Source organism: Coregonus clupeaformis, chromosome 31, assembly GCF_020615455.1.
Source record: "Coregonus clupeaformis isolate EN_2021a chromosome 31, ASM2061545v1, whole genome shotgun sequence".
In the NCBI taxonomy this organism is placed as follows: Eukaryota; Metazoa; Chordata; class Actinopteri; order Salmoniformes; family Salmonidae; genus Coregonus; species Coregonus clupeaformis.
In genome coordinates, this window is record NC_059222.1 from 25,881,773 (window position 1) to 25,897,600 (window position 15,828).

Genomic DNA, 15,828 nt, shown 5'->3' on the forward strand with positions numbered 1-15,828 from the left:
ATTATGCACAAAAGCTCATCCATGATTTTCTCACTTCAAGGTTAGGCTACTGCAATGCTCTACTCTCCGGCTACCTGGATAAAGCACTAAAACTTCAGCTAGTACTAAATACAGCTGCTTGATTAGAACCCCCCCAAAAATGTAGCATATTACTCCATTGCTAGCCTGGCTTCCTGTTAAGGCTAGGGCTGATTTCAAGGTTTTACTCAGTCTCAACTTTTAAGTCTTTACTGAAGACTCATCTCTTCAGTAGGTCCTATGCTTGAGTGTATTCTGACCCAGGGGTGCGAAGGTGAACGGCAAGGCACTGGAGTGACGAACCACCCTTGTTGTCTTTGCCTGGCCGGCTCCCCTCTCTCCACTGGGATTCTCTGCCTCTGACCCTATTAAGGGGGCTGAGTCACTGGCTTGCTAGTGCTCTCCCATGCCATCCCTAGGCGGGATGCATCACGTCATGCCAGGCTTTTAAAAAAAAAGCTATACTCCACTTGAGTGGGTTGAGTCACTGACGTCGTCTTCCTATCCGGTCTTGCGCCCCCTCTGGCTCGTGTGGTGGGGGAGATCTTCATGGGCTATACTCCACCTTGTCTCATGGTAGTAAATTGGTCTGTTGACATCCCTCTGGTGGTGTGGGGGCTGTGCTTTGGCAAAGTGGGTGGGGTTATATCCTGCCTGGTTGGCCCTGTCCGGGGGTATCGTCGGACCGGGCCACAGTGTCCCCCGACCCCCCCCGTCTCAGTCCCCAGTATCTATGCTACAATAGTCTGTGCCGGGTGGCTAGGGTCAGTTTGTCCTACCTGGTGCATTTCTCCTGTCTTATCTCTCGTTCTCTCCCTCTCCCCTTCCGGAGCACTTGAGCCCTAGGACAATGCCTCAGGACTACCTGGCCTGAAGAGTCCTGGCTGTCCCTGTCCCCAGTCCACCTGGTCGTGCTGCTGATCCAGTTTCTGTTGTTCTGCCTGCGGCTATGGAACCCTGACCTGTTCACCGGACGTGCTACCTTGTCCTGGACCTGCTGTTTCGACCCTCTCTCTCCCTCTCGCTCTCTCGCTCTACACTGCACCTGCTGTCTCGACCTCTGAATGATCGGCTTTCAAAAGCCAACTGACATTTACTCCTGGAGGTGCTGACCTGTTGCACCCTCTATAACCACTGATTATTATTTGACCCTGCTGGTCATCTATTAACGGTTGAACATCTTGAAGAACGATCTAGTCTTAATGGCCATGCACTCTTATAATCTCCACCCGCACAGCCAGAAGAGGACTGGCCACCCCTCAGAGCCTGGTTCCTCTCTAGGTTTCTTCCTAGGTTCCTGCCTTTCTAGGGAGTTTTTCCTAGCCACCGTGCTTCTACATCTGCATTGCTTGCTCTTTGGGGTTTTAAGATGGGTTTCTGTATAAGCACTTTGTGACATCTGCTGATGTAAAAAGGGCTTTATAAATACATTTCACTGATTGATTCAAATCAGTTACTGTAGATATTTGTTTGCCAGAAAATGGTTAAGATATTCAGGCATGAATCTGCCATGTTATCAGGCAGTTCCATCTTGTTGTGGTTGAATCCATTAGTTTAGATGTGGATGCCACTGTCTGTATTTTTTGCCAAACAGCAGATAACCTAACTAATCTGACTTGATTATAAAATTGCTCTGGAAAGAAGCAGCTGCTAAATAAAATAAAGAAATCCAGAAAGGTGGTTGATGCAAAGTCAGACCTGTAGGGGGAGAGGTGGAGGGCATCGGGGGATCGAGGGGGGAAAAAAAAGAGGGGGGAGCGAGAGAGAGAGAGAGAGGGGGCGAGAGAGAGAGAGCATGAGAGGGGCGAGAGAGAGAGCGCATAGGAGGCGGTGGAGGACGAAGAGTGTAGGAGGAAGAAGATGTGCAGGCGACGCAGATAGGCTGATAGAAACACAATGAGAAGAAGCCTGTCAAACACAGACTAACTGTTCAGTCAGACTGCACTAGGGAGGGACAACACCACCAGACAAGGATAGATACGGGCATCATCAGACCGGGACAAGGCATTCCTCATCATGCAGATGGGATAGATGGAGGGAACGGATAGAAAAGGAAGGAGGGATGGTTTGAGAGAAATCTGAAAGGGTACTGTACCACGCTGTATCTCTGAAGTAATGCACAAGCTGTTCCACTCCTTGCCAAGGTCAGTGTGGGAGAGGCAGAGGGAGAGAAACAACAAGGAAGAAGGGAGAGAAATAGGAGGAGAGTGATTTAGGTTAGGTTGATGGAGTCCAGAATGGATGGAGGGGCATCAGTACATTCTGCATTCATTGATTCTTCACACACAGGCATATTTTACTACAAAATGAGAGACTCAGGCATGTTTGGTACATGTGTACCATACACACACAAGAATGTTCATTAAGAAATATAAATGTTTTGTGCCATTCAATGGGCATGTTCAATGACACACTAATCTCTTGTGGACAGACGCAGGTATCATAGCGTCTGTCAACAGACTGTGGGATACGAAGACTAACAAGGAACCTTGTCACTGATCATTTGGGCAAATCACAATTTCGCAGGTGTTTGAATCTTTTGAATTTCAGAGGGGGAGTTGACATTTGGCCCATGCTTTGGCTGAGAATTTCCTTGAAGGGGGGTGGAGACTTCGTTAGTCTCATTTCTCATACATCTCCCACCAGAACCTAATCAAGCATCTGACACAATTACTCAAGATTTTAGTTCTGGATTTCTGAGATTAATGACACACTGACAGCCTTCAATCACATACACTCACAGCACAAACACCTGGAACACTCACACCATGCATAGAACACACACACAGTCACCCTTTTCAGTTACTCCCTCTATAGTCCCTGGTTGCCACTAAAAAAAGCAATGGCATCACTCAACCAAAAAAATAAATACAACATTTGTTCAATTACGGAGGGAACTCTTCACTCATTAGCAGATGCACGTAGAGTGTCTCTTGATTGAAATGTGTGGGATGAAAGCCCCACCGCACTGCCGAGCGTGACAGGAAGGGAGAGGCTGATTCTGGGCAGGGATGAAGAGAGGGATGAGGGGATGGAGGGGAGGGAGAGAAACAAAGGTTGGGGAAGTTTTGGGCCTGAGGGGAGGGAGAGAAACAAAGGTTGGGGAAGTTTTGGGCCTGAGGGGAGGGAGAGAAACAAAGGTTGGGGAAGTTTTGGGCCTGAGGGGAGGGAGAGAAACAAAGGTTGGGGGAAGTTTTGGGCCTGAGGGGAGGGAGAGAAACAAAGGTTGGGGAAGTTTTGGGCCTGAGGGGAGGGAGAGAAACAAAGGTTGGGGAAGTTTTGGGCCTGAGGGGAGGGAGAGAAACAAAGGTTGGGGAAGTTTTGGAACTGAGGGGAGGGAGAGAAACAAAGGTTGGGGAAGTTTTGGGCCTGAGGGGAGGGAGAGAGACAAAGGTTGGGGAAGTTTTGGGCCTGAGGGGAGGGAGAGAAACAAAGGTTGGGGAAGTTTTGGGCCTGAGGTGAGGGATACTGCTCCATAGTCTACCAAGTTCCACAGATAGAGATCAAAGGTCAAAACTGAATGAATTAGCGGAGAGTTTCTCTTTCTCTCCATTTTCTCTCTTATACTGAAACCAATTGTTCTGTATATTGTAGGTGTCACTGTGCTCTCACTGCTTTTAAAGACTAGTGAGGAGACTGGAGCACTTTCAGACTTTTCTGCGTTATTTTAATGGAACGCCAAGGCTACACAATAACAGTGGGTGCTAGAGAGATTACTACCAAGGCAGGTTGTGGGCCTCAAGTCTGCTCTACAGGTCAAGTATTGGACTGGAAGAGCCTTTCAACATGTTAGCCAGCTTGAAAACTAGAAAAGTGGGTTGCGATGCTGACGTAGAGATCAACAGAGAAAACAAATCAGTGACCAATTGAGGCAGCAAAAAGAGAACTAACTGGAGAGGATAGAAAATGATGATAACTAGAGGGAAAAAGAGAATTTGCACTTGCTTGATTGTCTGGGTGGGAGGGGGCGTAGCCAGCCAGCTTGATGCTCTAACTCTAGGGACTGAAGCAGGGTGGCAGGGTAATGGCATGGCTCTATAGGGTATGGGTGGCGAGGGGTAGGGGGTGGGATGGGGTGGGGGCACAGTTAGGGACTCACTCTGTCTGCTGTGGTGGGGCATGTATGCCCGCAGGGTCCCCTGGTGCGAGCGCTGCCAGGGAGAGAGGAAAGGTGCAGGCAGAACACCCTGTGCAGAGAGAAGACAAACACCACAGAGGAAATGACACACACCAGAGAACAGAGAGATAGACAGAGACACAGAGAGGATAGAACCCAGCCATTCCTCCGTGGAGTTGGTAAGTGAGTGATTGGTCTCCATTCACACACAGACACACAGGAATGGCATCTTAAGAGGAATAGAGGCGTCCTGGCATCTAAGGATCATGGATTGGTGTGTATGCCTTTGTGTGTGTGTGTGTGTGTGTGTGTGTGTGTCATTAAAGACCTACAGTGCCTTCAGAAAGTATTCATACCCTTTGGCTTATTTCACATTTTGTTGTGTTACAGCCGGAATTCAAAATATATCTTTTTTCTCACCAATCTACACACAATAACATATAATGACCAGAAAAAAGAAAAGAAAAAAAAAAGCACATTTATTTACAATGAAATATACACTGAACAAAAATAAACGCAACATGCAACAATTTCAAAGATTTTACTGCGTTACAGTTCATATAAGGAAATCAATCAATTGAAATAAATTCATTAGGCCCAAATCTATGGATTTGACATGACTGGGAATACAGATTTGCATCGGTTGGTCACAGATACCTTAAAAAGAAGGAAGGGGTGTGGATCAGAAAAGCAGTCAGTATCTGGTATGACCACCATTTGCCTCATGCAGCGCAAGAAATCTCCTTTGCAAAGAGTTGAACAGGCTGTTGATTGTGGCCTGTGGAATTCTGTCCCACTCCTCTTCAATGGCTGTGCAAAGTTGCTGAATATTGGTGGGAACTGGAACACGCTGCCGTACACGTTGATGCAGAGCATTCCAAACATGCTCAATGGGTGACCTACAGTCAGGTCAAGACCCTGGTGAGGATGACGAGCCCACAGATGAGCTTCCCTGAGACGGTTTCTGACAGTTTGTGCAGAATTTCTTCAGTTGTGCAAACTCACAGTTTCATCAGCTGTCCGGGTGGCTGGTCTCAGACAATCCCGCAGGTGAAGAAGCCGGATGTGGAGGTCCTGGGCTGGCGTGGTTACACGTGGTCTGTGGTTGTGAGGCTGGTTGGAAATACTGCCAATTGCATTTTATTGCATGACATAAGTATTTGATCACCTACCAACCAGTAAGAATTCCGGCTCTCACAGACCTGTTAGTTTTTCTTTAAGAAGCCCTCCTGTTCTCCACTCATTACCTGTATTAACTGCACCTGTTTGAACTCGTTACCTGTATAAAAGACACCTGTCCACACACTCAATCAAACAGACTCCAACCTCTCCACAATGGCCAAGACCAGAGAGCTATGTAAGGACATCAGGGATAAAATTGTAGACCTGCACAAGGCTGGGATGGGCTACAGGACAATAGGCAAGCAGCTTGGTGAGAAGGCAACAACTGTTGGCACAATTATTAGAAAATGGAAGAAGTTGAAGATGACGGTCAGTCACCCTCGGTCTGGGGCTCCATGCAAGATCTCACCTCGTGGGGCATCAGTGATCATGAGGAAGGTGAGGGATCAGCCCAGAACTACATGGCAGGACCTGGTCAATGACCTGAAGAGAGCTGGGACCACAGTCTCAAAGAAAACCATTAGTAACACACTACGCCGTCATGGATGAAAATCCTGCAGCGCACGCAAGGTCCCCCTGCTCAAGCCAGCGCATGTCCAGGCCCGTCTGAAGTTTGCAAATAACCATCTGGATGATCCAGAGTAGGAATGGGAGAAGGTAATGTGGTCTGATGAGACAGAAATAGAGCTTTTTGGTCTAAACTCCACTCGCCGTGTTTGGAGGAAGAAGAAGGATGAGTACAACCAAGAACACCATCCCAACCGTGAAGCATGGAGGTGGAAACATCATTCTTTGGGGATGCTTTTCTGCAAAGGGGACAGGACGACTGCACCGTATTGAGGGGAGGATGGATGGGGCCATGTATCGCAAGATCTTGGCCAACAACCTCCTTCCCTCAGTAAGAGCATTGAAGATGGGTCGTGGCTGGGTCTTCCAGCATGACAACGACTCGAAACACACAGCCAGGGCAACTAAGGAGTGGCTCCGTGAAGAAGCATCTCAAGGTCCTGGAGTGGCCTAGCCAGTCTCCAGACCTGAACCCAATAGAAAATCTTTGGAGGGAGCTGAAAGTCCGTATTGCCCAGCGACAGTCCCGAAACCTGAAGGATCTGGAGAAGGTCTGTATGGAGGAGTGGGCCAAAATCCCTGCTGCAGTGTGTGCAAACCTGGTCAAGACCTACAGGAAACGTATAATCTCTGTAATTGCAAACAAAGGTTTCTGTACCAAATATTAAGTTCTGCTTTTCTGATGTATCAAATACTTATGTCATGCAATAAAATGCAAATTCATTACTTAAAATCATACAATGTGATTTTCTGGATTTTTGTTTTAGATTCCGTCTCTCACAGTTGAAGTGTACCTATGATAAAAAATTACAGACCTCTACATGCTTTGTAAGTAGGAAAACCTGCAAAATCGGCATTTTATCAAATACTTGTTCTCCCCACTGTACATGTTGGGTTTATATTTTTGTTCAGTATAGAAAGATCTCATTTGCATAAGTATTCAATACTTTGTAGAAGCGCCTTTGGTGGCGATTACAGCTTTACAGATTACAGTTGTCTTGGGTATGTCTGTATCAGCTTTGCACATCTGAATTTGGGGATATTTCTCCCTTCTTCCTTGCAGATTTTCTCAAGCTCTGTTAAGTTAGATGGGGGAGCAGCGGTGAAGAGCAATCTTCAAGTCTTTCCACAGATTTTCAATGGTATTCAAGTCTGGGCTTTGGCTGGGTCACTTAAGGTCTTTCACATTCTTGTTCTGAAGCCATTCCAGCATTGCTTTGGCTGTATGCTTGGGGTCATTGTCCTGTTGGAATGTAAATCTTCACCCCAGTCTAAGGTTGTTTGCACTCTGAAGCAGGTTCTCATCAAGGATTTGCCTTTATTTGGCTCCATTCATTGTTCCCTCTATCCTTACCAGTCTCCCAGTCCCTGCTGCTGAAAAGCATCCCCATAGCATGATGCTGCCACCACCATGCTTCACGGTAGGGATGGCGTTAGATGGGGGTCTGGTTTTCTCCAGACATAGCGCTTTGCATTCAGGCCAAAGAGTAAAATGTGTGTCTTATCAGATGACAGAATATTTTGTCTTATGCTCTCAGAGTCTTTCACGTGCCTTTTTGCAAACTCCAGGCGTGCTGTCATGTGCCTTTTTCTCAGGAGTGGCTTCCATCTGGCCACTCTCCCATAAAGCCGAGATTGGTGAATTGCTGTAGAGACTGTTGTCCTTCTGGCAGGTTCTCCCATCTCAGCCAAGGAACTCTGTAGTTCTGTCAGAGTGATCATTGGGTTCTTGGTCACCTCCCTGACCAAGGTCCTTCTTGCCCGGTTGCTCGGTTGGCCAGCTCTTTGCAGAGTCTAGGTAGTTCCATATTTTTTTTCAATTTTCCAATGATGGAGACCACTGTGCTCTTGGAAACTTTCAACACTTTAGAAATTGTTTTATACTATTCCCCAGATATATGCCTTATCACAATTCAATTTCGGAGATCTAAGGACAGTTCCTTTGACTTTATGGTCTAGTTTCTACTCTGACATGCACTGTCAACTGTGGGACCTTCTATAGACAGGTGTTTCTTTCTAAATCATGTTCAAACAATTGAATTGGCCACAGGTGGACTCCAATCAAGTTGATGATCAAAGGAAATTGGATGCACCTGAGCTCAATTTGGAGCATTATAGCAGAGGGGTGTGAATACTTAGGTAAATGAGATATTTCTGTATTTCATTTTCAAAAAATGTGCGAAAAAATCTAAAAACATGTTTTCCCTCTGTCATTATGGGGTATTGTGTGTAGATGGGTGAGAAAAAATATATATTTAATACATTCTGAATTTAAGCTGTAACAACAAAATGTTGAATAAGTCAAAGGTTATGAATACTTTCTGAAGGCACTGTATACAGGGCTGTAGATTACAGCACCATACTCTCAAACACAGGACACTCAGACATGAGGACCAGGGAGACTGTCCATCTCAACTAATCCCCACACCTCACATTTCTCCAGCACCTCAAATTGAGAAAACATTGTGCTGGGATGGGGTGCAGCTCTAGTGCAGGACAGCCCCACTCCCTAGAGTCACCAGCCTATTCCCCCATTGCTACACCCACACTATGTGGCGCCACTGTGTCTCAGTCCATTCCTAGACAGGGTGCCTGCGATGTCTCCCTGTACAATACAATTACACTCCCCCTCCCCCGATTCAGACGAACCTGCCAGGGAGTGATTTGACATAGGGGAGGAAGATGAGAAATGAAGTCTAGGGTCGCCTCTAAACTCATAGCTACCTGACATGACAGTGACAGGTACTGTTATTGAAGCTGCGAGAGGCTCGGTGAGAGGGGATTGGTTGGGTGTCGAGTTTACCTTTGCTTTGAGGGGCAGGGATGCATTATTTGTGTACTGCCACCACAGATCAATTGTGCTCATTATGGTTGAAAGCATAATTTCACGAGCTCATTAATGTTGCCTCTCTCATCCCTCCCCCTCTTTCTCTCTAACCCTCCATCAGTATCTCTCCATCAATACATTGTTGCCTGTTCCAATTATCAGTATTGATTAGTAGGACTATGACTAATCCGCTAGGCAGATTTTCCCTTGAGTTTCTGAATATATACAGCCTGATTTGCAGTAAACTCTGACTTGACTTCGTGACATCACACAAAGACATTCTCCATGTCTTGTCGTTTCCAATGGTCCCTCAAGCCTGTTGCGGGGGATGAGGGAGAGACAGTTTCACAGAGGGAACCAAAGACACATTTTAGAATGGGGCTGAAATGGATAGCTGCCGTTTTACGGGCTCCTGACCAATTCTGCTATTTTGTGTGTTCATTTGCGCTGATCTTAACTTTTTTTGTACATAATGTTTATGCCATTGTTTCCTGTGATGAAAATAGCTTCTGGACTTCAGAACAGCGATCACTAACCTCGATTTGGATGAAGATTTCTACTTCAACGAGTCAGCGGCGCAGGACATACTGCTCACCCCAGACCAAGCCCTAATCCTCGAGACACGGAAGAGATGGCACGAGAGGCTGACGTGCAGGCACCCTGACGAAACTACGTTGGCGAGTAGATAAACCACCTCTACCCTCCGTTCTATTGGCGAACGTACAATCACTAGAGAACAAACTGGACGAGCTCAGTTCAAGACTATCCTATTAACGGGACCTGAAGAACTGTAATATGCTATGTTTCTCGGCGTGGTGGCTGAACAAGGACAATATACACTTGCCAGTTTATTAGGTACACTCATCAGAATTGCCTGAATTCTTTGAGGCATGGAAATGTTGCTCAATTGGTATAAAGGGACCTAACGTGTGCCAGGAAAACATTCCCCACACCATTACACCACCACCAACAGCCTATCCCCGTTGACACCAGGCAGGGTGGGGTCATGGACTTATGTTGCTTACGCCAAATCCTGACTCTGCCATCATCATGATGCAACAGGAACCGGATTTGTTGGACCAGGCGATGTTTTTCCACGACTCAATTGTCCAGATTTGGTGATCATGTGCCCACTGGAGTTGCTTCTTCTTGTTTTTAGCTGATAGGAGTGGAACCGGTGTGGTCGTCTACAGCAATAGCCCATCCGTGAAAAGGACTGACGAGCTGTGCATTCCGAGATACTGTTCTGCACACCACTGTTGTACCGCGCCGTTATTTGCCTGTCTGTGGCCCGCCTGTTAGCTTGCACGATTCATGCGATTCCCCTTCGACTTCTCATCAACAAGCTGTTTTCGCCCACAGGACTGCCACTGACTGGATGTTTTTTCTTTGTCGCACCATTCCCCGTAAACCCTAGACACTGATGCGTGAAAAGCCCAGGAGGGCGGCCATTTCTGAGACACTGGAATCGGCGTGCCTGGCACCGACGACCATACCACGTTCAAAGTCGCTTAGGCACTTGTTTTGCCCATTCTAACGTTCAACGTTCAGTAACTGAATGCCTCAATGCCTGTCTGTCTGCTTTAAATAGCAAGCCATGGCCACGTGACTCACTGTCTGTAGGAGCGAACCATTTTCGTGAATTGGGTGGAGTACCTAATAAACTGGCCACTGTGTGTACATCTAGCTGGTTTTTCTATGCATCGGCAGGACAGAACGGCAGCTTAGGGTAAGCTCAAGGGGGCGGTGTGTGTCTCTTTGTTAACAACAGCTGGTGTGCGCTCTCTAATATTAAGGACGTCTCGAGGTTCTGCTCGTCTGAGTTAGAATACCTCATGATAACATGTAGACCATACTATTTACCAAGAGAGTTTTCATCTATATTTTTCATAGCTGTCTATTTACCACCACAAACCGATGCTGGCACTAAGACCGCACTCAACGAGCTGTATAGGGACATAAGCAAACAAGAAAATGCTCATCCAGATGCGGTGCTCCTAGTGGACGGGGACTTTAATGCAGGGAAACTTAAATCTGTCTTACCTAATTTCTACCAGCATGTCACCTGTGCAACTAGAGGCGAAACAACTCTAATTCACCTTTACTCCACACATAGAAACGCATACAAAGGTCCCTCGCTCTCCATTTGGCAAATCTGACCAAACTCTATCTTCCTGATTCCTGCTTACAAGCAAAAACTCAAACAGGAAGTACCCAATACGGAAGTGGTCCAATGAAGCGGATGCTAAGCTACAGCACTGTTTCGCTAGCACAGACTGGAATATGCTCTGGTATTCATCCGATGGCATTGAGGAGTTTACCACATCAGTCACGGGCTTCATTAATAAGTGCCTCGACGATGTTGTACCCACAGTGAGTGTACGTACATACCGCAACCAGAAGCCATGGATTACAGGCAAGGTATGTGCCTTGGGCTTGGTGAACGCAACAGCAGCCTCGCCCGTCCTCTTATCTCCTCTTCCACCCCAGAAACGCATGTTTTCATTACCCCACAGCTCCCTCCCTGCAAACGACCAGGAACAACTTGTCCATTACCATCTTCAGGTGAGGTACAAACCCAAGCTGTAAATCTGAACTGAACCAATTTCCCTACGGTCTCCCATCCACACCTCATTCCAAAACCGCAAAGCAGGAGAGTGAATAAATCCAATCATGGTGGGATACAAAAGTGACCAGAAGTGCGCCGCCACCGGGTGCGGGTGTCTATGATTGAGCACTATGTCTCCCTGCCGCCCACCTCAAGGCGCCTCTCACCGGTATATGCTGGTGTCCTTTGGCCAGGCGTAAAAATGAGACCTCTGTGCTGCGTTATTGCAGGACATATTTCAAGCGGAGCCTTCTTTTTCAAATCTAATTAGGCTTGTGCCGCTGCCTAGCCAAACAAGCCTGTCCATCACGGGGCGGCTAGCAGCGTGCCAAGGCAATTTCCATGTTATTGCGGAGCGTTTTAGCCTCAGTGCTGCTCTGCTCTGGGCCTGGGGGTGCGCTTGGTTTATTTGGGCCAGGCAAACAAGGGCCGCTAACCCCCTGGATATGTATTATTGTTTGTCATTAGTGATAGTCCTGTGATTTACGCTGCCCAGGCCGCCCATGGGTGGCTGAGGCCCTGGTTCATCAGAGAATACAGACAGACAGCAGTAGTGTACCAGACAGGCAGGCGGCTACGCAGCCAAATACACTGGCAGTCTGCTTAGGAGACAGGAGCAAAGGGGGGCCCATGGGCCCAGTCATCCCTCTAAACTGGCATTGTTCTGCCCACGCTCCATCCTGTCCAAAAGGCCCCCAGGCTGCCTTACAGGTGGAACGTGATGTCTGTTCAAGACTCCTGGCCGCTTGGCTTGACGAGAGCACTGGATGTCATAGAGTTTGTGCAGAGTGAAAAAATGGCACCTACCTAGCCAAGTCACTCTATTAGGTGTCCTCCAGCAGCTACAGTATAAAGTTATATATGTTAGAGCTTTATAATAGCTTTATAACAGCTATAAATGTTTCACAGCTCCTACAGAGATGACTTGGAATAGGTAACACTTGCATGGTGAAAATTGAAAACCCTACAAAAAACAGTTGTATGAAGTCAAAGGTCAAGTGCCCAACAGTGAATATGATCAGGACATGACAGTGGGATGGACACTCGCTCTCTCTCTGAGACATACAGGAAGCAGCACTCACAACATGTCCCCTCCATGGTGGAGTCTGTGTGGCCTTGTCATGGTAGGTCACCATCACTCTTTCCACAACTCTTCCAGGTGGACTGTGCTGCTGGCAGTGGCATCTCGTGGCCTTGACAGGAACAGCCTAGTCAAGAGAGACACGTCATTCAGTTGAAATTTTACATAGACACTAACACACTGTCATTCAATTCAATTATGTTGTTTATTAGTTTCAAATAGAGTTGCATTGTCAGGGGCAGCCTATTCAAGAGAGTCATTCAGTTGAAACTTTACACAGACACCAATACAATATCATTCAGTTCAATCATGTTGGCCTATTGGTTGGTTGCAAAATAAATGTCATTGCCAAGAAGAGTTGCCGGTGCAGTGTGTGTTTTGAGTTGGTTGCATGTGTGTAAATAAACATTTTTAATCACAACAACACAGTTTAAGATTAATTAATCGTAATTATCTGTTGGAGTACTTATTTAATGACCAGGGTGTTGGGGACACGATGACAACAAACACCCAATCGGGGCTAAAATAAAATATGAGCGATCATATAAAAGCCAAGGTCATAAAATATCATAAAAACAAATGTGAGAGGACGGAACCTTTATAACATTTATAGTAGAAGTGTAACAAGTCCATAAACTGCAATAAGCAATTAGTGTGTCTGCTTCATTGTGTATGGTCCTACTAAGCCTGTCTTTAGCCCTCTGTGTAGGCCAGGGACACAAAGAAGCAATGAACAGTATGAGTGCTTCTGAAATGGCCACTGAAATGGCCCACCCGAAACAAGGCCGCAACAGCCCTTTTATTTCCCAAAGAAAACACCCACAGCCCAGAAGACAAATTAAAAACTGCAAGGTTCTCCATCTCACAACCTCAGAGCAGAAGAGGAGAGCAAGGGTGGCCTTTGGCTGTGGCCTGAGTATGACACACACAGAAACGCACAGATGCAGACTAACACGCAGACGCACACACAGAGGACAGTTGAGACGCCTAAGCCACAGCCACTAAATCATCATGTACCGGTACGGTAGCAGTGTGCTCTTTTAGGACTCCCTCATCTTCCATTACCTATACTTGGACCAGGCAACAGACAAACACCAGCTTTGTGTTTGTACTCTTTCAAGCGTCGTTCAAAACCCCAGGGCTCTTTAACACACCCAACCTTTCTGATTACACATGCATAAAATTACCTGTGCAAACACTTATAGGCCTCTCATTCCATGGAGGGCCAAGTGGCAGCAGGTTTTCACTTCTCCCTTGTACTTGATTGATCAATTAAGGGCATTGATTAGTTAGGAACTCCTCTCACCTGGTTGTGTAGGTCTTAATTGGACACACATTGAAAGAAAATAAGAAAACCCAGCAGACACTCTGCCCTCCATGGAATGAGTTTGACACTGCTGCCCTACAGTATCAGGTGCAAGTGTTTGAATGCGCCCACAATGAATGGCAACGTTTCAATCACTATGGCTCTTAGCATAGAGGGTGGAAACACTCCCAGAAATTATCGAACTACTCAAACAGTGTACAGGTATTCCTCTCCTTTAGAATAACAAGCCCTACCAATCAGATTCTGTCCAGGCTCCAACTCCCTGTTATGTCTGCATACTACCATACTACTATACTACCAAACTACCAACAGGAGGATGATTCCCTGAAATAAAACATTGCTCTATTGATCGATACGCTAGTTCAACTTCAACTGTGATATTAGGAGGAGAGAGAGAGGTCTGTTCCTGTGGTGAAGAAATAGTAATGAATCCCCCTGCTGCCTTCACGGCTCCTCTGGACCTAAATCATGCATCCAGGATGATTCCAGTCATAAAGAAAATCAGCTATGGCATGCTGAAATAAAACAACAGGAGGTTGATTCCCTGAAATAAAACAGTGCTCTGTTGTTTGATATGCTAGCTCAACTTCAAAAGGTGAAATTAGCAGCAAAGAGAGAGATGTGTAATGAATCCCCACTGCTGCCTTCACAGCTCCTCTGGGCCTGAATCATGCATCCAGGCTGATTCTAGTAATAAAGAACATCAGCCTTAAATCATGTTTCAATAAATGGTCTATGGAATGGAAAGAGGTTGCTAATAATGCATGGCTTTTTAACCAGGACATAATATAATGTACAGTGCATTCAGAAAGTATTCAGACCCCTAGACTTTTTCCACATTTTGTTACGTTACAGCCTTATTCAAAAATGTATTAAATTGTTTTTTTTCCCCCACATCAATCTACACACAATACCCCATCATCCTGTTTGCAAATGTATAAAAAAAATACAAACTGAAATATCACATTTACATAAGTATTCAGACCCTTTACTCAGTACTTTGTTGAAGCACCTTTGGCAGTGATTACAGCCTCGAATCTTCTTGGGTATGACGCTACAAGCTTGGCACACCTGTATTTGGGGAGTTTCTCCCATTCTCCTCTGCAGATCCTCTCAACCTCTGGCAGGTTGGATGGAGAGCGTCGCTGCACAGCTATTTTCAGGTCTCTCCGGAGATGTTACATCAAGTCCGGGCTCTGGCTGGGCCACTCAAGGACATTGAGACTTGTCCCGAAGCCACTCCTGCGTGGTCTTAGCTGTGTGCTTAGGGTCGTTGTCCTGTTGGAAGGTGAACCTTTGCCCCAGTCTGAGGTCATGAGCTCTCTGGAGCAGGTTTTAATCAAGGATCTCTCTGTACTTTGCTCCGTTCATCTTTCCCTCGATCCTGACTAGTCTCCCAGTCCCTGCCGCTGAAAAACATACCCACAGCATGATGCTGCCACCACCAAGCTTCACCATAGGGACTGTGCCAGGTTTCCTCCAGACGTGACGCTTGACATTCAGGCCAGAGTTTAATCTTGGTTTCATCAGACCAGAGAATCTTGTTTCTCATGGTCTGAGAGTTCTTTAGGAGCCTTTTGGCAAACTCCAAGCGGGATGTCATGTGCCTTTTACTGAGGAGTGGCATCCGTCTGGCCACTACCATAAAGGCCTTATTGGTGGAGCGCTGCCGAGATGGTTGTCCTTCTGCAAGGTTCTCCCATCTCCACAGAGGATCTCTGGAGCTCTGTCAGAGTTACCATCAGGTTTCTTGGTCACCTCCCTGGCCAAGGCCCTTCTCCCCCGATTGCACAGTTTGGCTGGGCAGTCAGCTCTAGGAAGAGTCTTGGTGGTTCCAAACTTCTTCCATTTAAGAATGATGGAGGCCACTGTGTTCTTGGGGACCTTCAATGCTGCAGAACTTTTTTGGTGCCCTTCCCCAGGTCTGTGCCTCGACACAATCCTGTCTCGGAGTTCTACCGACAATTCCTTCGACCTCATGGCTTGGTTTTTGCTCTGGCATGCACTATCAACTGTGGGACCTTATATAGACAGGTGTGTGCCTTTCCAAATCATGATCAATCAATTGAATTTACCACAGGTGGACTCCAATCAAGTTGTAGATACATCTCAAGGATGATCAATGGAAACAGGATGTACCGGAGCTCAATTTCAAATCTCA

The 15,828-nt window shown here is 46.5% G+C and overlaps 1 protein-coding gene across 4 annotated transcripts in view; it reads right to left on the reverse strand.

The window, feature by feature from the left end:
- LOC121547304 (serine-rich coiled-coil domain-containing protein 2-like) overlaps positions 1-15,828 on the reverse strand; it is a 91,058-nt gene that overhangs the window by 13,121 nt on the left and 62,109 nt on the right. Inside the window, exons 9-11 of one of the 4 annotated variants that reach the window (XM_041858499.2) lie at positions 12,342-12,467; positions 4,118-4,205; positions 2,114-2,153 (exon numbers count right to left, since the gene is read on the reverse strand). The exons of 1 other annotated variant lie outside the window; for it this stretch is intronic. In XM_041858499.2, the coding sequence (XP_041714433.2) occupies positions 2,114-2,153; positions 4,118-4,205; positions 12,342-12,467 (254 nt within the window). The remainder of the gene's footprint in view (positions 1-2,113; positions 2,154-4,117; positions 4,206-12,341; positions 12,468-15,828) is intronic. 2 more of the 4 variants (XM_041858496.2, XM_041858497.2) reach the window with 2 other exon arrangements.